This window comes from Columba livia, chromosome 7 (assembly GCF_036013475.1).
Source record: "Columba livia isolate bColLiv1 breed racing homer chromosome 7, bColLiv1.pat.W.v2, whole genome shotgun sequence".
Classification (NCBI taxonomy): domain Eukaryota; kingdom Metazoa; phylum Chordata; class Aves; order Columbiformes; family Columbidae; genus Columba; species Columba livia.
Window position 1 is genome coordinate 36,397,429 of NC_088608.1, and position 20,572 is coordinate 36,418,000.

The 20,572-nt window shown below is 40.2% G+C and overlaps 1 protein-coding gene across 9 annotated transcripts in view; it reads left to right on the forward strand.

Moving 5' to 3' along the window:
* The window catches only part of DIP2A (disco interacting protein 2 homolog A), a 106,092-nt gene that overhangs the window by 25,142 nt on the left and 60,378 nt on the right, over positions 1–20,572 (forward strand). For 7 of the 9 annotated variants that reach the window (XR_010473774.1, XR_010473773.1, XM_065069390.1 and 4 more), the window contains exon 2: positions 6,136–6,207. Coding sequence is in view for 5 of the 9 variants with exons in the window: in XM_065069390.1 (XP_064925462.1) it covers positions 6,136–6,207 (72 nt within the window). In the remaining 4 variants the exon portion in view is untranslated. Of the gene's footprint in view, positions 1–4,188; positions 4,557–6,135; positions 6,208–20,572 lie in introns of those variants that run through there. The other 2 variants (XM_065069394.1, XM_065069392.1) reach the window with 2 other exon arrangements.

Genomic DNA, 20,572 nt, shown 5'->3' on the forward strand with positions numbered 1-20,572 from the left:
ATTTTGCAGATTTACAGATGCAAGGAAGTTTTCTTTTCTGGATATTAAAGATAAAGCTTCACCTGCTTCTCATGTGGCTACAGTTTTCCGTGCTTTTCAAAGACAATGTGAGCTTAAGCTTGGCTGTGGCTGACACACTGTGCTATAGAATGAGTCTTGCAATGAAGGTATGTTGTGTAAAGGGGAAAAAAGTGCAGGACTTTTCTCTAGAAATTGCGTGCCGGAGTGGACTTCATGTTACATGACAAGTTAAAAGTGCTTCTTTATACCTGTTATTGCAAAATGTGAGTGTTAGAGCAGAGCAAAGGACTGGAAACATGTACTTAGCACTCTTAAGAAACAAAACACACATGAAACAACCAAACCACTGAGTGTAGCAGTATAACTAATCTTTGTGCAGTCGTGCTTTTCGTTATAATGTTCAGTAATGGTGGAAGTACAGCTTGTAGTACAATTTTAGGAAAATAATCCAAGGTTAAGATTGAAACTGGAAAAAGTCCAAGTAGCTAAAAATGTGTAACCAAGGCTACTTAATAGACTACTAATTTACAGACAGTTGTGAGGTGTCCTGCTGGTTTATCAACGTGCTTTTGATTAATAATTCAGCTCTTGGGGAAAATCCAGTGGGAAACTTCTGTTTTGCACAGGAAAAAGTGGGGGCTCCTCAGCTGTCACAAAAAGGACCAAAAAAAACCCCACAGAAGAGCTGTGTTGATGTGGGTCCAGTTTAGAACCAGTTTGTTTAATAAGTACAGCAATGTCCAGATGGGGTAAGTGTTATGGAAGAATTTTTAATATTTTCCCTGAAACACTATTGGATTTAAAGAGCATAGACCTAACAGTGGCTCTGTCTCAGGGATGGCAGCAAGTGTTGGCTGCTGCATTCTTCGGAGGTCCAAAACCCTCCCTTTAATTGCAAGTAATTATTTAAATTTTCTACTTTCTTAATCACCTGTCAATCAGTGTGTTTTTTTCCCTGAACTTTACAAAGAAGTGTGGTATCTGGGAGAAGACCATGTAGCAGGTAATCAAAGCTTGTCATGGGCACTAGTAGAAAATCTGGGAGACTTGTTCCGGTTTTTAGATCTAAATGTTCATTAAAACTTGAGAGTTGATGATAGTGATTGTGATTTGTCAGTCGGCAGAATCTGTTGATGGTGCACCTGTGCGCAGCTTGAAGCTGATGGAGAAAATATATCCCTAGACCACTTAGAGTTTCCTTAAGGATATTTCATTTCTGCAAGTTTCTCTTAACCTCCCCCCTTCCTTTCCAATATTTCTACAGATTCTTTTTTAAGGATTTGTCTTTTGATCTTTGCTTCATCTTCAGGGACGTTCCTCAAGGTCTTGTTTCAACTTGGAACTGCTTGGAGCTGTCACACACCAGGTTCACATGAGGCATGTCAGCAGCTTTGGAAGGGCGTGTGTCTTTCCAAATGTTGGCTAGGTCAATCCTTTAGGTGTATTTAAATAGTGAGCATAAGGTATATGATGGTCTTGTGGAAAAGGCTATAAAACTTCACGTGGATAATAAAGTTTTGGTGGTGTTTTTAATTTTTAAAATTTTTTTTCAAGCCAATAAGAATTCAGTCAACTTTGTCAGCTCTGATCATGGGTTGCAATTGTTCTGCTTTCACCTTCTTTGGAAGAAAACACTAACTTTTGGAAACACCCTCATAATATTTGATTTTGAGGCTTTAATTTCAATTAGGCAGCAGCCTTGGCAGGCTTGTTCATGACTCGGTCTTTGTTTTGGCATCAGGTGTTAGCAGGAAAAGCTGTTTGGTAGAGCCCTGCCCTGTGACGGATGAGAGTTCATCTGCTCTTCTTCCTCCTCCAGGCCCTGTTAGTGAGTACAAGTTTAGGCATCAATACAACCCTCCTGCTGTATTTCTTCACTGCCCCTGGTTCTTTCTGGGGGTGTCAGCAGCCGGTGTTGGCTGCCAGGGTGCTGTAACAAATTATGCACTTTGGAGTTGGGAAGCTGGGCGACAAGAGACCTGTGACATTGCTTGAGGTGTATCACCTATGTCTGAGAGGACAGATCTGACTTAGCGTCATGACGCGGTATTTCAGGAATTACATATGGCTACTGCTGTGGATCTCCCCTGGATGAACAAATGGCTTTATCCTACTGTCCTGTGTTCTCCATTTTCAATCCTTTCACATGTTGATTACTGTTAGCAAGGGCTTTCCAAAACCTGCTGATCTACAGATAAAAAGATCTAAAGATAAATGTTGTGTTCCTAGGAGTGTGTTTATTGTTTTAATTTTCTGTTCACCGCAGTTCTGGGAGCTGTGTTCGAGGAAACAGCAATCTTGAGATTTTGCAGTAAGGATTGTTGCTCAGATGGTTTCATCGTCCTTATTCAAGGTTAAATGCACCAATTACTAGGTGTTACTTGCCTGTGTTGGCTTCAAGGAACTTGCCCCCTGTGGATGCTGGGTATGATGTCTCATTGGCCTTTTCCAAGGCTGTACCAAGAATTCTTAAACTTGCAATCCACATGCATGTCGTGTCTCAGAAACTCATGATCCCTCTGGTCTTCATGCTCAAATAGCTGTAATTCCAGAGCTTTGCCCCATTCACACAGGAGGTGAACCGTATATTGATGGTTCTGTTTTCTCCAGCCTTTGTGACTTTGAGGTCTTTTCTTTCCAATGTGTTTCCATTACCAGCAGTGTCCTCAGGGCTGGTTGGCACATTACTTACTCTGAAGGACAGATGATGTGGAAGCTGAGTCGTTTCTCTGCTGGCTGCATGGTTCAGTGTTCTCAGCACTGTCTTTCAGTTCCACAGCTGTTACAGCAATTGTCACTGGCTTTCCTTATTGTTGACTTTTATCATAGTTCTTAGAAATGCCTTGATTATTTTTGCTTTCACAGCGTACAAAAATCACAGATGTCAGAGTGATTTTTTTTTTTTGCTTGTTGTTGTTGTTTCTGACTTTGAAGTTAGTCAAAATTGATCCTTCAAACTCCAGCAGCCCTTTAAATACAGTGACAACCTGTCCCCAGAAACACTGGAGATTTACTTTAAATTTTTCCACAGCTGACTTTTGAGTTATGTTTCGGCTGGCAACTTGCCTGCCCTTGCAGACCATCCAAGAGCTGCCTCTTCAGGCAGAAGTCAGTGTTTACACCCTTGGCTTTCACTTTACACTGAAGGAACTGGCACGAGTTTGTGCAGTGATTTATCAATAGGTGATAGACCTGAGATTGTGGCTGTGCTCACCGGTGCCCAAACACTGGAATCCGTAAAGGCTTCATCTTGCAGATCTAATACATCTTATTATTTATTTTGTGCCCTTGCCCGTCTCCTTGGGTGATCAAGGAAACTCTGTTCTGTTAAGCACACTGTGTTTATTTAATAACTGCATAGCTCACGTATGCCCAATTCCTAGTTAAAAACAACACTTCTCTAAGCATTATTATCTAATGGGTAGAGCTGCCATAAAATACTTGAGATTACAAAGTCAGGGCTTTGCAGTGTGAGGGTTTTGTGGTGCGATGGGGCATGTGAGCTCTGTCCAGGCAGGAAAACAGCTTGTTTCCTATTCTTGCGTTTTTGAGGAGTGTTGAAGCACACACTTAGTGTTCACCGCCTGCTTTTCAGAATGGAAAATAAGCTCATTGAAAGTTTTGAACCCAGCAGGTGGATAGCCAATGGAAAATAATTAATGAAAACCCAATAATAATAATATTTAGTTAGTTAGTTTGGCATCAAGATTCTGTTAGCCATACTGATCACACTGTGAAATAAAACCCATGCCTGGGTAGATTAGGGGTAACTTCACAACAGATTCTTTGTGCACTAATTAAGAAAATAATTTTTATAGCTCATAGTAAGAAATGGCAACGCTTTCATCTCTGGCTAGATGAATTTTCTTGGAGCCTCTGACATATTTCCCAACATGTCAGATACTGCAGGCGGAGGACTAACAGCTTGCCCCAGTGTCCAGCTTTATCCAGCCTTCCCAGCTGGTTTGCTGAGGAACCTCATATTGCTTTTGTGTAATCCAATAACTAGGGAGAAAGTGAGGCTAAATGACAGCAGCTGTGGCCCCGCCGTACCAGATGTGGCCAAGCGGCTCTTTTTGGCAGAGGTGAGGGATGACAAAGAACCCCAAACGATGGGTTAATCCCAGGGAGGGTGAGGGGGTGGGGAGCAGATCTCGGGGGGAATCCACCCCCAAGCTTTAGAGAAAGGAACAAAGAGCAGCTTTACTGGGTAGCAGAGTCTGACCTGCCCATGGGGCTGCGCAAGTCGGCTGAGATGCTTTTGACTTTGGACTTCTCGTAACGCAGTTCGCAGAAAATACTTCAAGTCAGCGTTCCAGCAAAATCAGAGAATCTCCAGATGCAGTGAAACGCCAAAGTTTGGGTTTAAATGAGACTTTCTTCTCAAGCCTGCCTTTTGATCTGCTGCTTCTATGGCACATCTCTTCAACTCAGTGATACCTGGCAAGTGGGCTGATCTGCACAGAGGCTTGGTTTGAGGTTTTACTGGAATCATTTATGGAGCTGCGAGAATTACTGTCCTCGCTGAAGTTCCGGTATCGCAAATTCATGTTACCTACAGTGTTTGTCACTTAAAGAATTTGCTGTGATTGCTTTTGCCTTCCGAAGTGCTTATGTTTTAAGATAAACTCTTCTTCCTGATGATGCTTTTTGTCTGCTTTTGTTTTGGGTTCTCCCCTCTGCTCCCCCTTCCCAGCTGAAAATGATGCGTCTTTTTTTGGTATCCCTTTTCTTTCTTCGTAGAAATGACTTAGAGAGAGTGTAATTTGTCATTTTGATCAGCTATTGCCAGGCACACAAATCTGCTTGGGCACGTGTGGCTTTTGTTCTGATTTCATTCTTGCTTTGATATAATTATATAGCAAATATATATATATATATATATATAATATTTCTAGATCTTCTACTAAAAAATTTCTGCTTAAGAAAAATAACTAAAGCACTTCTGCCTTGTGTCCAAACTTGATATGAAATCCATACGTAGGTTTATGAATGAAAACTGACAGATTCTGTTTGGTTGTAGTTTGAAATACCTGCAATGATTGAAACACTCCAGGATTTGCATATTTTTTTTTCCTTATCTGTTTTGAACGGTATCTTCAAGCTCTCATTGCTTGTTTTGGCAGACTGTCAGTAACTTTACGTGATGCATATTCACTTTATTGCAGTGGGGGTGGTACAATGAAGTGATTTGATTCCTTGTGTGAATAGGATTGAGAAAATGTTTCAGGTTTGCAGAAAGCAAATGGCCAGAGGAAGGCTGTTTTACTTAATCCATATATATGTAATTCATGCCTTTTTTCCCCCCTCCATAATTTGCTTTGATATGCTTTCACCAGTAAGTTGCTGCCAGAATGTGCTTGAAGCAAAGGTCTCAATGTAAAATTCTACTTTGGTGTCCTAATTAAATTCAAGATAATTATCTGCCTACATTTCTAAAATTCACCTTCTACTCGAGTTCACTGGATATTTTTAATATCTTCAGTCTTGGTTCTATTTCGTGCTGTTGTGATGCGTTTGGCAGTTACAGAGTGATCAAATCCCACTTTGTTAGTAGAACTGCATTGTATCTTGTCTGTCTTTAAGCAAGTGTGAATTTGGGGAGGTAGGAGAGGTTTTAAGTTATTTGAGATCACTGTGTTCATGTTTATGCGGAGATCTAGAAAACGGACAAAGCTTGTAAAATTTTGGTGAGGTTTGGGGCTTTGTGGTGTTACACTAAGCCTGCTGCTGGTTTTGCATGAAGCCACCTTGTTCTCTTGGTAGAATCATGTAAGGACAGATAGCAAAATGTCTCAGAAACTTATTTAGGCTTTCTCCAGAAGTTTTTCTTTTATTCTATAATAGTCTGTGTGAAAATACACATCATGTTATACTAGCATTGCCAACAAAAACACCATTTCTCCCTTGTCTACCTCCAAGACACTCATTTTCATATGTGCACACATAGCACTGCATGGGTGCTATGTATGTGGCCATGAATTTCTCTGACATGCCCAGGTCTTTGTTGCTAATGTAGCTCATTCAGAGTTAGTGAGTTTAATCATAGGTATCAGGAAAATGAGAAGAAGAAACTGTTCAAAATAACATGGATTTATTTATTTGTTTCTTTAGGAGACATCACTCAGAAAGGATATGAAAAGAAAAGAGCAAAGCTGTTGGCACGGTACATACCACTGATTCAAGGTAAGAGACTGCATAGAAGTTAAAACTTTGGTGCTGAATCTGTGAAAATATGTAATGGAAATTTCTCACTAAATGGAACAGACGAATTGATGTTTACTTGACACAGCATCTAACTGGTAGCGGAAAATGTCTATTATACAGAAATGCAGAACAAGAGAAAAGTCTGAGAGAGATATATATATTTAACATTTAATGCGGAATGTTAAATGGTAACATTTTTGTCAGCAAACTTTAGTCTATATTCAAGACTTTAAGATAATTTTTAAAATGAGAAAAGTTATTCCTGGAGGCACGTTAGCCAGTTTCATTAAATGCAAACACTCACTCCTTGTCACTCTCATTCTTCAGAGTGCTTTTTTGCACATGCCCTCGGCACCCCCCACCTCACCCTGCCCAGTTTCTTCAAAATACTGACTTTTTATTATAAACTATTACTTCTTAAGCTGATTATTATCAGACTTCCATGGTGAAAAACTAAATGCTTAACTTGTTACATTTGTTTTTACACTAGGACACTTAAATCACTTCGGGTTAAAGCTGTTGTGTTACCATTGAGCTTTGGTCTTGTATAATAACCCCAGGCCAGTTCTTCCATAGCTTGAGAGATACTGGTTGAGATAGGGGAAAATGAGGAGAGAACAGAGATTAGTGGAACCAATCATGAAACAATGTAGACAGATGAGAGAAAAAGAATAACAGGTATTATTTTACAAGGTTAGTATTATGCTTTTGGATCAGAGAACAGAGGGATCAATGCTGTGATTTTTTGGTCCTGTTTTGTTTCTGATATTTACAGAAGTTACTGATTTGATGGAGAAACGGACATCTGCAGCCATTTTTGTGCGAATTGTTGAACCAGATGGTAGTTCCTTTGACTTTTGAAATCTTGATCAGTGACCCCTGTGGCTCTTTGGAGCAGGACAGACAAAAGTTTTGTTCTCCTGAGTTGTGATGTTTTAGAAAAACTACAGTGTGTATTCGGTGTTGAACAGTTAGAACGTGATTTGGTGTTTTATCATGAGGTTTCTTAGCACAGGTTTGTTGTTTTGTGGTTTTCTTGTTGATAAGAATGGCTGTAGCTTTTCGCTTAGTAAATTTGTAATACTCTAGACCACAGAGGATCTAACTCATCTCTATAAAATGGCTCATTCCTTGCATGGAAGCAGTCGGGATGTTTCTGATAAGTACTGCAGGCAGCAGCAAGCTCTCGCTTCACCTGCCACAGCTTTTCCTCCTTACACCATTTTTCTCTGAGAAACTGCCTCACTTTGCTGTTCAAAACACCCTGTCCTCCAACTCAGCTTAACCGAAGAATTTGAGACCAGGCCAAGTATGGATTTTGACTGAGGATTAACAATCAGGAGAAATGTTTTGCAATTAAATCTATTTATTAGAAAGTCATGTCTTAGGATTTCAACTGTTGATTTACTCCGCCTTCTCTCTGCTAGTAGTGATTTTTAAACTTTTTTTCCCCTCTTAAGCCTTAAACTGAAAGGCTGTTTGCATAAACAGTTCAATTTCTTGGCTAAAGTGTAGCTTAGGAAAGTACAGCACACTGTCTTCAATACTTTAAGTAAGTGTTAAAAGCAATGTAAAGCACCTTTGTTCCCCTCTTCTGCATGAACGCCGCTGGCCTCATGTTGCACTCTTGGGGTCTTAGAAGCAACTCCTGTGCAGGGTTTCCAGGGCTGTTAAGCTGATTAAATTCAGTTGTCTGCTCTAGAAACCTGCTGTGATACCTGTATAATTTCCAGAGGTGTTTTGTAATGTCCTATTTAGGTAACCTGCTCATTCAGTAACACGCTATGTATGAAACTACAGACTTGCTAGGCAGCTTTACAAGTTAAAAAGAAGAGTAGGAAAAATACGAATTGTTTTCACTGAAGCTTCCCTTTCAAACTTGAGGTGTTCCAGGAGTGTTTCATCTGGGAGAAGTGACTTCATACAATGTAGGTTAACACTTCAACATCCTGGGCAGTAACTAAGAAAGCGTGGCCTGAGGAGATGGCAGTGCAGCTCAGCGGTCTCCTCGTTTGTCTGTGATCTGGTATTAGGCTCCACTAATAATCCCAGGTCCCTTTAGATTTCCAGCTGCTGCAAAATTTCTCCTTGTTCAGCCAGGTTTTCCCTCATCATCTTAAGGAGTGGTCAGAAATTAGCTGATCCTGTGGTCTGTCCTCCTTGCTTGATACCGTGTTTTGTAAGAAATACTGGATTACCTGATTTGTCTACTGCTTAGCCTGGCTTTGCATGGAGATAACAGGAATCTAGCTTTAATATGCTAAAAAGAGAGTGAGTGGGCTGCTTGCCTGAGCACAAACACAGACACTCCATCAAAAAGACAAGGTTTGCTTAAAACCCTAAGCTAACTACTTATTTCAGTTTCCTGACGTATGTTCCATTAACCCAGTTCTAGCTTGGAGTTTTGTTAATTGACACAGCTTCAGCGTGGCTCAGATTAATGGGCGGGAGTCCCAGTGGCTTTAAGCCTGCAGTAATTTTTTATCATTAACAATTTGATCGCAGGATTTTTTGTAATGTCCTTTGCTCAGCAGCATTCCTGGTAGGATTTATTAAGTTTCCCATTATCCATCAAGTTTTTGCAGACTGATGCATGTCAGCAGTTTAGATTTGAAGAGTTCTTAGTCTGTGATTTGACCATCCCCAGGACCAGTAACTCGTGTCATTCTACAGCTGATTTAATCATTTCTTCTCCAATTATATGTGTTGTCATCTTTTCTCTGTTGGTTTATGAGGTAAAGACTGCTGATGAATTAATTTTTTTTATCTCATGTTCTTCAGTACGTTTTTGAATTTCACAAAACCTGATGTTTCCTTCCAGTGCATCAGTCCCTACCTCTACTTGTTTTGTTACGAAACGTAAGCGGATAGTACAATCCTGCTGATTTGTAAGGTTTTTAACAAAGTATTGGATGAGCAATGAAGGTACTGAGTAAGAAATAGCATTCCTGGTGAGAGGCGGAAAGTAGACAAAGAAGTAATAGGAACATTGTTAGAAATGAAAGGTTTTGATTACTGTAAGTTTATGAAATATGAAATATCATGTTCAGATTTATATGGGTAGTTGATGGGATCTTCTTTTAACAAATAGTTATGAATCAAGTTGTGTGCTCTTTGTATCTTAAAGCATACTCATATGCTGGTAAGATGCGAGCTCTGGAAGTTTAACTTTTCATGTTTTACCTCATCAGCTGCCAAGTAAAATGTACCCATGTGAGAACTCCTGCTCCTTGAATGCCGTGTAAAATGGATTGGATTAAGATTCTGCTGCACTGTGTAGCTGAATCTGTGGGGAACCAAATCTATATATACAGTGTGAAATAACTCCGCAGAGGGCTCGGTGAATAGAAAAAGCCAAAAGTGGCTGCAAAGCATATTTTCAATTAACAGTACAATTAAGTAGAACATGTTAGTATTCAGGAGTTGTGCTACTGTAGACTCTGGTTTGCATTCTAAAATTCTAAACCTGCAGTTATGAAGAGTTAGCAGAAACATTAGATTTCACTTAAGAACCATAAAACTATGTAGCTATGGGGAAATACTAATTAAAATGTGTTATCTTTCTCTATTCCAACCAAATGCCTGTGCAAAAGTAAGAAGCGTTGAGTTTTCTGTTGAATTTCAATGAATTTTTGATGGTTAAAGGAGCTGTTTCTTTCTAGAATCACTTCATATTCCCCATGTGGAATATATCTAAGAATGGGAAGCGGTACCAGGGGTGATGGCAACCGCAAAAGCCTCATTCTGAACAATGTTGTGTTTGGGAGAGCAAGTAACTTGTACCTGTGAAGGTACATTTGTCACAGGAGCATTAAAAAATTCGTGTCAGGAAGTGAAACATCATGAGCTGATTGTTGAAGGTGAAATAAATAAAATTTCTTCTATTCTGCTGATACTCCAGACACTTGAAACCATTTCAAAGCTATTTTAACCAAAGGGGAAGATGAAATGTGAACCTCAGAGGTTCTGACAGCAACGATCAGTCATTGTAAGGTCATCTGTGTCCCCCTTTGTTAAATAGGAATTACCCTGCAGCCATCCTTCACTACCATGGTAATTTCCTGCTCACCTACCAGCTGTTTCTTTAAAAAGCAGAATTTTTGTTGTGTAGTTTTAAAATCTTGGCCACTGTAGCTCTTTTATTTATACTTTATTTATATATATATTATAGATATAATGTAAATAAAACCGCTGAAGTGGTTTTAATATATAATATTTGTAATATATATATTTATATAACAATAACAATAATAACATCTATACGGTGCTATATATTTCTTTTTAATTTATCTGTGTTTTACTCATTTTCTTCTTCGCTCTCGAATGTTTCAGGAGTCAAATTTTCTTGGTCTAAATATGCCTTCTGTTAAGAAAACTCAATGCTAGCATTTGAGGCCAGCTGTCCCACTGCAGGTTAGTTGTCAAGTGCCCAGCAGGATCAGACCAGTGCCTTGAATGCCCTGTATTTCTGGAGAGCAGAAGATGCCTGTGAGCTTTCCTTTACCTGTATTTTGTGATAAGGATAAATTCCAAGATTATTCTCTGGGAAAGTCCAAGACAGATCTTGGTGTGGTAGCTACAACCAACCTGGGAGAGCTCTGCTGGCAAGAGAACATTTCGGAGGTTGTCTGGGGCAACATAAGTGGTTTTTAAAAGTACTTAAATGTACTTAAGTACTTTAAAAAGAAATTGTTTGTTGGAAGAACCTGCTAGGACCTGTTTGATCTTGAAGATTCAAGAACACTTCCAAGGCAAAGCAGAAGAAACTAGATAGAATCAAACATGAAAAATCCATAGGTTGGTTTCCATCTAATCCTGAGGTGATGGAAGAAGCCTCTGTTGCTTCAAAGGTAGTTTATGGAACTTGAGGCTGTACTTGTGCACTCAGTAGTGGATCTACACTGAATCGTCCAGCAACAGAGGCTTGTTCTGCTGTCAGCTACATGATTGTAATTAACCACAGCACGTAATGGTCCGTTCCTGTTTGCTTTATTATGTCATCTCTGTTTTGGTAGATGTTAGGAACAAATTTGGTACAAGGAGAAACGATCAGTGCCAGATTAAAACTTAGGGTTTGAGCCTCTGGTTGTCTCTTCAGCCGTCAGGTTTCACATAGACGTTCCAAATGTCCATCTTCATCTTCGGGAAATAAATTTGCACGATTTTTGCTTTTATGGGTTTATTGTGAAAGAGCATATGAGTAGTACATTAACCACAGTGCAGCTGCCACTGCTGCTTTTCCGTTAGTGACAATATAACAAATATAAAGAAATTAAAAAATAAGTGTGTGAATAATAAAGCAGACATGCTTCTGCTTTACAAACTTGAAAAAGCACACATTCTTCATTTTCCTCTGAGAGCTGTTATTTGCAGAACATGGCGTGTTCGTCAGCTGTAAGTATAAGTCCACATTAATGGTAGTTTTGAGAAAGTTTACCCGGGTGCATACCCTAAAATACGACTTACAAAACCCAAGAAGTTTAGGTCAAGCTCTTTCTATTCCTTTCAAGAAAAACAAACAAACAAAAACATCCACACACAAAAAGCTGTAAAAGCTGTTACCGAGTGACACTTTGCAGTTCTTTTCTTGACAGCTGACATCAAGAGTTTTCCTGGGCTGGATTAAGTTTAGAGACTTGCATGTCTCCGGTGTGATTTTTATAGAGAGTAATGATGTAACTGGTGAGAACAAAAATCCCTGAATTGCCATTAGCATCATATTGTTTCTAATATTGAGGATTAAAAAAACCCAAAACAAACAAAACCCAGCACACAATAAAACCCCCATGTGGCAACAAATCGTTATTTCATTCAGTTAAAAGCGATGCTAAATGTTGCTTTTTATAACTATCAAGTAACCTGAGCATGTAGCTTCTTTTTAACGGAGCAAACCTCACCTCTGAGTATCATGAAATTTAGTGGTATCAGTTAAGCCAACTTCCCATACTGCTTTAATCTGAGACGAATTAACACATAGGGAGACATCTTTCAATTATTAATAGTGCTGGAGAATAATTAAGATGACATAGTCTTAAAGGAAACAAGCTGATCATATTTTTTAATTAAAGCATATGGTTCTTCATATTTTTTTAAAGGAAAACAAGTAATTTCAGTTTATTCATTCATAGATCTTTAAAGAGCTCTTTGAGGTCTGAAACAAATGCAAGTCAGTCAGTATCCTTTACTCATTTTTATGTTCCCAAGAGCTGGTATTTTCTACATATTCGTGAGGGCTTTATAAAGGTGGATTGAAATTTTGAAGCACCGTGAGTATCATTAGTGGTGGTATTGCTTGTGAGGCATTTACGTACCTACGTGTGCACAGGAACTGCGCGATTAATTATATCTGAAATCGAGGGCTTCTTTTCTCATCTACTTTGTCCCAACTATTACTGGTTCTAATAAAATGTACTGTATTTCTGCATAAATTTTGATATTATTTGCTTTGCAGTTTCCTCTGTTCCAGCTTGATCACTTATGACGTTCCTTTGTTTGGGTCATTAAACCCCCAAAACATTAAAAAACATGTAAGGTGTTACTTGTTTTTCTCGTATCATTATTCTTGAACTGACTTCAGCTTCAAGGCGCAGTCAAAAGAAGTGGGGGTTGATGTGCAAACAGATCGGGGAAAGAGTTTGTTCTTCAATCCAAACAGGGTTATGTAAGCTGGATGACTGCCCCAAAGAATCATGTTGCAAAACTCCTCAACATATTTGTATCAGGGTGTGGTAATGGCAAATATGAATTAGGTAGTTCAACAGCTGAGAGGTTGGACAAAGGCTCATCGTAAACAAACCTGCAGATAGGAGCACCAGACAGCTTTTCGAGCTCATGTAGAGTTTTCCCCTTGGCTTAAGCCAAGTGTTCGTAACTATATCCTGACCAGTTCCTTGGACACTGTGTGGGCAAGGAAAGCAACCATAAAATCCCAGTTCCTTTCCATTGGATGTGTTGTGCTGAGTGGAAGGTCAGCGTTGGGTGTTAGCTGAGGGACTTCTGCTCTGAACATGTGAAAATGCTGCTTCAGCCTTCCACTGTTAATGTATTTCTGCTGAAATTCCGTCTGGAGAAGTTGAGATGCAAGACTGGGATGGGTAGCAGTCCTGTGTGGGTGCTTCTGGCTCTGGCCTGTAGTACGAGTCCCTCTTAGGCAGTAGTATGGCAGCGTTAGTTTTGATAAAGCTTCAGCAAAAGATGCCCGAAGGAGACTTTTAGAGAAAAAAATAATGCTTAGTGAATGGGGAGCCTCGCTGGAAGGGAAAAGACAACTGCCTTGTGAAGAAAAATCATATTTTGCTTAGGTGGAAGGGGAGGAGACATTAAAAAGTGATACCTATATATGAAATATGAAACCGGGGATAGCGTCTGCCACGAATGTTAATTTTGCTTCCTTACACTTGGAGATGCTCTGTTGCCTACTGTGCTGTTGCTTATTGTTCCAAAGGTTTACCAATTTCAATTAAATGGAAACATTTCTTTTTGTTCCACAGCTTACTCAGGTGTGTGAGCTGAAGTTGGAATTCTAAAACCTCTCTTCTACCTTACTGGTGTCTACATGAACTCATATTGCTGTTTCATTGCCAATATTTTTGAAGACTGTGTTCAGATATGTTGTGACAAGTTGTCACCTTTACACCAAACCCTCTGATACCGTCAGAAATCTAGACAGTTGATCCATGGAATAATTTCTCCTCATTAGGTTGCTGCCATCTTGCATGGAAACTTTGTTCCTCCATGAGAGCTGCTAATACAGGAACAGGTTTCTCTGTGATGCCTCTGAACGATCTCGTCGGACCTTTTGTTCTCTTCATTGACTGGTTACTTGGGTACATGAGTGAGATTTGGCTCCCTGAGGTTTCTGTCTGTTTTGGTGAAGTGGATCTGAGGCCTGAGGCCCTTAGGCCCCTGTGCCATGTGTTTTGTTTGAGGCTGGTATGTCTTATATTTCCATTTTTCTTACGTTTTCATTGTTTTATTTTATGTAATTTACTTGAAAAACCCTACTGGTAATTCTTTAGGAGCCCAGTTAAAGCATCAAACAATCAGATAACTTAGCAATGCAGCCTAATATGACTGATGGATTTGTCTAGTGGCCATGTGAAGTCCTGAAAATAAGAGAGTGTGTTTCTTCCACTGTAATCCTTTTGATTACGTGATGAATGATGAGTGCACATGCTGTTAGCCAGGCTGGATAGAAAGACATGTTTGAGTGGGATTAAGGCTTTGCCAACTAGTGTAGAAAACTGGGTTTAAGCCTCTGCAGTCATTTGAATTTTCTCCAGTTTCTGCTGCTAACAAGGATATATGCCCTTTTGCATCTGAAAGGTTGGACCAGATAATCTTTCAAGGTCCGTTCCAAGCTGGGCTGTTCTGTGAATCTATATAGCTGTGGGTGCCTCAGCCTCGCATTCAGTTAGAACGGGATGTGTTTTACATACCCTATAGTGTTTGTTCTGTAGTTGCTCTTCTAAGAAATGTGCAATTTACTCCTGTGTCTCGCAGTCTACAATAGCTTTTATAATTTCTTATATTTATAACTTACAGGAAAAAAGTGCAGTTACCTTTTTCTTGATGCTATTGAGTTAAAACTCCTACGTTATATGACAGCTATAAAAGCTGTGATCAAAGTATGTCCAAATTTTAATAGACTAATTTAGTTCGATCTTAGTGTAATTGGTTTAAATGAAATGTATGAAAATGTAATATGATCACGTGGGCTGGTCGAAAAAGCTGTTTGTAGCTTGACTGTTCACAGTTTCCCAAAGTATCAAGAGATTGTTGTTCGTGTGCCTTTTTAATTGAGTCATTTTTCAGTATGGCAGTATTCAGTATTATGACCAAATTTTGTAGGACATTCTTATAAGAGCTTGAATATGCAGATGATGCTATTAGACTATGTTTTTTGTTGAGGTTTTTTTGTGAAAAATAATTTTTTCATTAAAAGTAAGAGTCATTCTACGCCAGTCTAACTATATCTGTCTAGGTAAAGCAAATATTTTTGAGCTTGCTGCCAGGAGAAGAAACAAAATGTTGGTGATATCACTTTGTGAATTTTATATATATATATATATATTTTATTTTTTTTTCAAATAAATCAGTCCTCAGGCAGGTGGTTCTCAAGTAATCTGAACTTAAGTAGTCAGGTGCAAGCCATTCATCTTTTCTCATGGTTCATTTGGTAATCAGTTGGTAGGTACCACCTAAATAACGATAAGGGCTTCCTAGATAGTTAGAGCCTAATAATCGTATTATTTTAAGGATGGTTTATTCTGTATGGATCTTTATGCGACAGAATATTTGGCAGAGAGTTTAGAAGCTGCACAAAGTGTACATCTTGGTGTAAACCTTCTGATAAGGTCAAGAACAAAAGATCAAATAGCGTACTAAACGCCAAGGATTTAATTCTATCAGAAACATTGAGGTAAATAGTTTTCAAAAATTATGATAAAATTAAAAGCTACAGTCCCGTGATACCAGAGTTTTACTTAGAAATTGTGTATTTCCTAGAAATAAAGTGGGCTTGGCTTCAGGATCCGTAGGTTTTTGGGTCCCTGGATGTGTTTTGTAGGTGATGGCCCTTCATGCTCCTCTGTGCTAATGAAGTGTTGCTGCTGTTTCACAGCATGTCTTTTTTTGCGAGACACTGCCTTGTGTTTTTCTGGAACTAACAATGTAAAACCTGTTCTCATGAGGCACCCAAAATGTGCTTATATCCATCATCCTTGGTAACTTGCTTTCTTCTCTTCTAATTAGCGTGCTTAAATGGACATTGCCTCTGCCAGCTCATCTAATATAACCAAATTTAGGGAAGTGATGTGGCCAACATCACTTTGGAAGTCAATAGCCAAGCAAGGGCTGTTTTAACAGGGTCTCCCGAGGTGCGAGAGCTGACTTGGTGTTGCTGGTTCTGCCATGAGGACTTCTGCTGCTTTTACCTCCTGCTTTGATTAGACCTGTGCTGCGGGGCACCTGGGTAATTTATATTAATTTGGGCTGTGACTGACAAGCAGGATCAGCTTATGTTGGGAGAGCTGGGCTGCTTGTGGAGCAATCCCCTGGACTGCTACTTAGAATGGAGTATTATATTGAGAAATAAAAGTTCTAGCTAGTAACACCTCGGTGTTCTGTTTAACAGTCATGTCATAATGTGTAAACAGGTGTGTCTCACTGTTGGCGTTTTCATTGGGACAGTTTAGTTTCTTGGCTGGTATTTGGGTTCACTGAACTTTTAATAAGTGTCTTCTATGCTTTTGTGGGTTTTGCTGCTGTTGTATTCTTCCTTTAATAGAAAGTAGTAGCACCCTTAAAATTGGTTTATTTTATCCAAGTGGAAATTTAGGAGCTGAAGTTTACTTTCTTGAGTAGAGGAAGATGTTATACAACAGTGGAAGACTGTCAAACATAGTACATATATGTGATGCCTATTTTTTTTGTTTGCTTTTGACTCATGATTTTCTAATATCTGGATTATAAATTACATTGGGTAGAGCTTTGTTCAGTTTTGCTTATCTGGAAGGTGTGAGCCCCTAGATCGTTTCAGATAATCAAGACAAAAATGTACACATCAGGTAATATGTTCTGGGATGGGCAGGACAGCAAAGAATGATAAAATTGAACTGTGACCTGAGTAAGGACGGGGTGCTTAATAACTGATGTGAGGCTTCTCAGACCAAAAAGTAAAGAGAGGGCCTCAGTCCTCAGATTGCAGTCTCCTGAGGAATAATTTCCATTTAGTCTCCTGCTGTAAGTTTTCTATGAAAAGATCTGGAACTCAGTATACATAGGAACAGGCTGCCCAGGGAGGTGGTGGAGTCACCATCCCTGGAGCTGTTAAAAAGGCATTTAGATGAGGTTCTCAGGGACATGGTTTAGTGCTAGAGTTAGGCTAGGTTATGGCTGGACTCGATGATCCTGAGGGTCTCTTCTAACTGACTCTTCTAACTATAATATGTGTTCCATGTGAAACTTGAAAATCTTGGGTCATATATGTGACGAGAGTTTGGGGACTTTGGGTTTTTTTCCTTTACAGTTCAGTGGGGAGTAACTACCTAAAATTCTATTTAAAGAAAGCTGGAATGACTAGGACTGTTATTGCGGAGCTGTACTTCAGCATTAGCACAGCTACTCAATGTTGCTTGAGAAGACTCTGAGGAGTATGAGGTGTCCTGGGGATGGAGACATCAAGGGCTTACATGCAGATACCTCATGGGTGCTGCACAAGGATGGGCCTCTTCTGCCATGCTGAGTGAAGTGGTGCTAACAGGGCAGGAGAAGCTGTTTCCAGCACACCCGGCCCTGCCCCTGCTCACATGGGGATTAATAAATGGCTCTAACGAGGAAACTCCTGAAGCTCCCTCCCCCTTAGGGCGGGCAGAGGTGGGGGAGCCAAGCAGTCACACAGAATCCCAGAGTGTCAGGGGTTGGAAGGGACCTCAAAAGCTCGTCCAGTGCAATCCCCCCATGGAGCAGGAACACCCAGATGAGGTTACACAGGAAGGTGTCCAGGCGGGTTGGAATGTCTGCAGAGAAGGAGACTCCACAACCCCCTGGGCAGCCTGGGCCAGGCTCTGGCACCCTCACTGAGAAGAAGTTTCTTCTCAAATTTAAGTGGAACCTCCTGTGTTCCAGTTTATACGCATTGCCCCTTGTCTTGTCATTGTTTGTCACCGAGAAGAGCCTGGCTCCATCCTCCTGACACTCACCCTTTGTATATTGATAACCATGAATGAAGTCACCCCTCAGTCTCCTCTTCTCCAGCTCCAGAGCCCCAGCTCCCTCAGCCTTTCCTCACACAGGAGATGCTCCACTCCCTTCAGCATCTTTGTTGCCCTGCGCTGGACTCTCTCCAGCAGTTCCCTGTCCTGCTGGAACTGAGGGGCCACAACTGGAGACAATATTCCGGGTGTGGTCTCACCAGGGCAGAGTAGAGGGGCAGGAGAACCTTTCTTGACCTGCAGTCCTTGGCAAAAGCGTCCCTCGTTTTGGTAGGGACCCTGTGCGAGTGTGGGTGGTAAACAGGCCACAACAGAGAAACATGGCCAGGAGGTCTGTAGGGCTTGACAGCAAGGGGGTGGCAGCCAGAGGCAAGATTGTAGGAGATGGGCTGAAGAGCCTGGGGATGGCTGGCTGTGCTCCTTGGAGAGCCTGGGGAGAAGAAACCAGAGAGGGGACCAGAGCGGGGCTGGGTGGACCCAGAGCTTGGCCTAGAGCCAGACCTGGGCTTTCCCACACTTGTTTTACTTTCTGCTTTGTCATGCCCCTTTTTCCTTTCTTTTAGTGCTTTGAATCTGGTTGTCGTCTTTTGTTCCTTTCTTATTTCTAGGTCCAATTCAACAGCTGCAGGAAGGTTTAGTAGCGTTTGAAGAGCCTGAAGTTCCCTTTTTGGCCTCCCTCTTTCCCTCCCCTCTGCAGAGCTTTTTAATGTAGTTCAGCATCATCTGCAAACTGTGGATGTTTGGAGGCATTGACACATAATTGGATAGCAATACAAGTAAAACTGAGATGGAGGGAATTGTTGCTATGCTATTTTAACTCCTTTATTTTTACTTCTCAGTTTACAACTTGGAAGAGAATATTTTTGAAAGGTTTAGCTAGTGAACTGGTATGGCTTACCTCATATAGATTAACCTAGTTTAGAGCTGAAGTTACTCTGTCTGAATTTCTATTTTTGGGAGATGAATTTCAAGATCAGTCTTTTTGCAAAGGTAGTTAGCTTTGAATGTCCAATAGCTGCTTCGGATTATGGTTTGCTGAGACATTGGTGAAAGTCTTTAAAATCCATTGAGTTTGATGTTAAGACATCACATTTTATACAGATGAGATGAAGGAGGCAACAGGGCCACTGCTCTGCATGGGGTTTGCCAGGGAAGTCCTCTAGCTATAATTTTTGCGCTTTTGCAAAGTATGTTTCTGAAATGTTTATCTCTGCCTATCTGATGCTGGATGTGTTTAGCCAAGAGCAAAGAGTCTTCATTGGACTGGCAACTGTTCAGTGCTCCTATAGCAAAATAATGTTTTGCTTGTATAAATCAAAATTGCTAGAAATGGTAGTGTTAGCCTTGAATCTCCAGTGTTAGTGGATGGAATAATACAGTTATAATGCAAATGTTAGCATTAATTTCATCCTGTAACAGCAAATTGTTTAGTAGAATAGGCAGTCTCGTTAGGATGACTTTTTATCCTTGTTAGCTTTGGGTAAGATAAAAATGGGCAAAACACGGTGATAGTGGATCAAGTGTCTTCGATGTATACTACTGAATACGTTATTTTTGTAAAGATCTTCAGTTCCAATGGGCGCAGTTAGCCGAATTATCCAGGTGCTTTTGCTGAAGGCTCAGGTAATGATTTGCATAGTACCAGGATAAATTAACAACTTCACCAAGCTTGTGGAACGGGATTTTTTTGGCACATAATTGTGTAGCCTAAGAGTCAGATGCAATATCTTACTATATTTACCAAGAAGCAATGTTTTTCAGGCTCATCCTAGGCATTTTTGCACTACGATGTGAAACATTCGTCTCTAAAAAAGCAAAAAATGTTGAAAATTTCTGCAGCTGGCAGTCTGTTCTACGGAGACTCTCAGCTTAGCTGCTTAGCCTGTTCTTTTCACCACCTTGGTTATCACGGTATCCATTTGCATCTGCTTTTTTTTGGCTCAGGCTTTGAGGAGATGTCTTGCCTCAGTCTTTTTAACAGAATATGAAGTTGTTGTTTACTGTTTCCAGATTAACAAATCTTGCTGGACTCTTGACGTGTGGTTATGTGAAACTTCTGTTCACATGAAATCTAAAATACAGTTCTCAAATGTTTTCACCACTCTTTGAGCATCAGATATGTTGAATCAATTCTGTTGGTGGGCTAAATTTGTTGTTCTTTTAGAAACTGAATTCTGGTAAGTGTTTCAGGGAAGGTCACCTCTTTATATTGGGTGGCGTTGAAACATCATGTGCTTACTCAGCTCCACGTTGGACTGCTCTCCGCTGAGGACGCTTCAGTTTCTTTACTGGCCTGTCTCATTTCCCCTATCAGAAAATGCATTTGATATTACTTAGCCTGTCATCTACTTCAAAACCTTTACTTTTGGACAATAGGAAAACTCCATTAGGTGAGAATGTGTTTGTTCTTTCTGCACAGCAAATTGTGAAAGGCAGCAGAACGTCTCTGGAGTTGGATTACTTTCTAAACATGTAGATCTGTGTGATTTAGTAAACATTCCTTTTCTATTCACGTAGGGTCCTATTATTTTTGCCCACACGCCCTGCCTGGCTAACTCAAGGTTGGCTTTTCAATCCAGAGGAGTTAACTTCAGCTGCCAATGGGGATGGGAAGGGGATTATGGAGCACA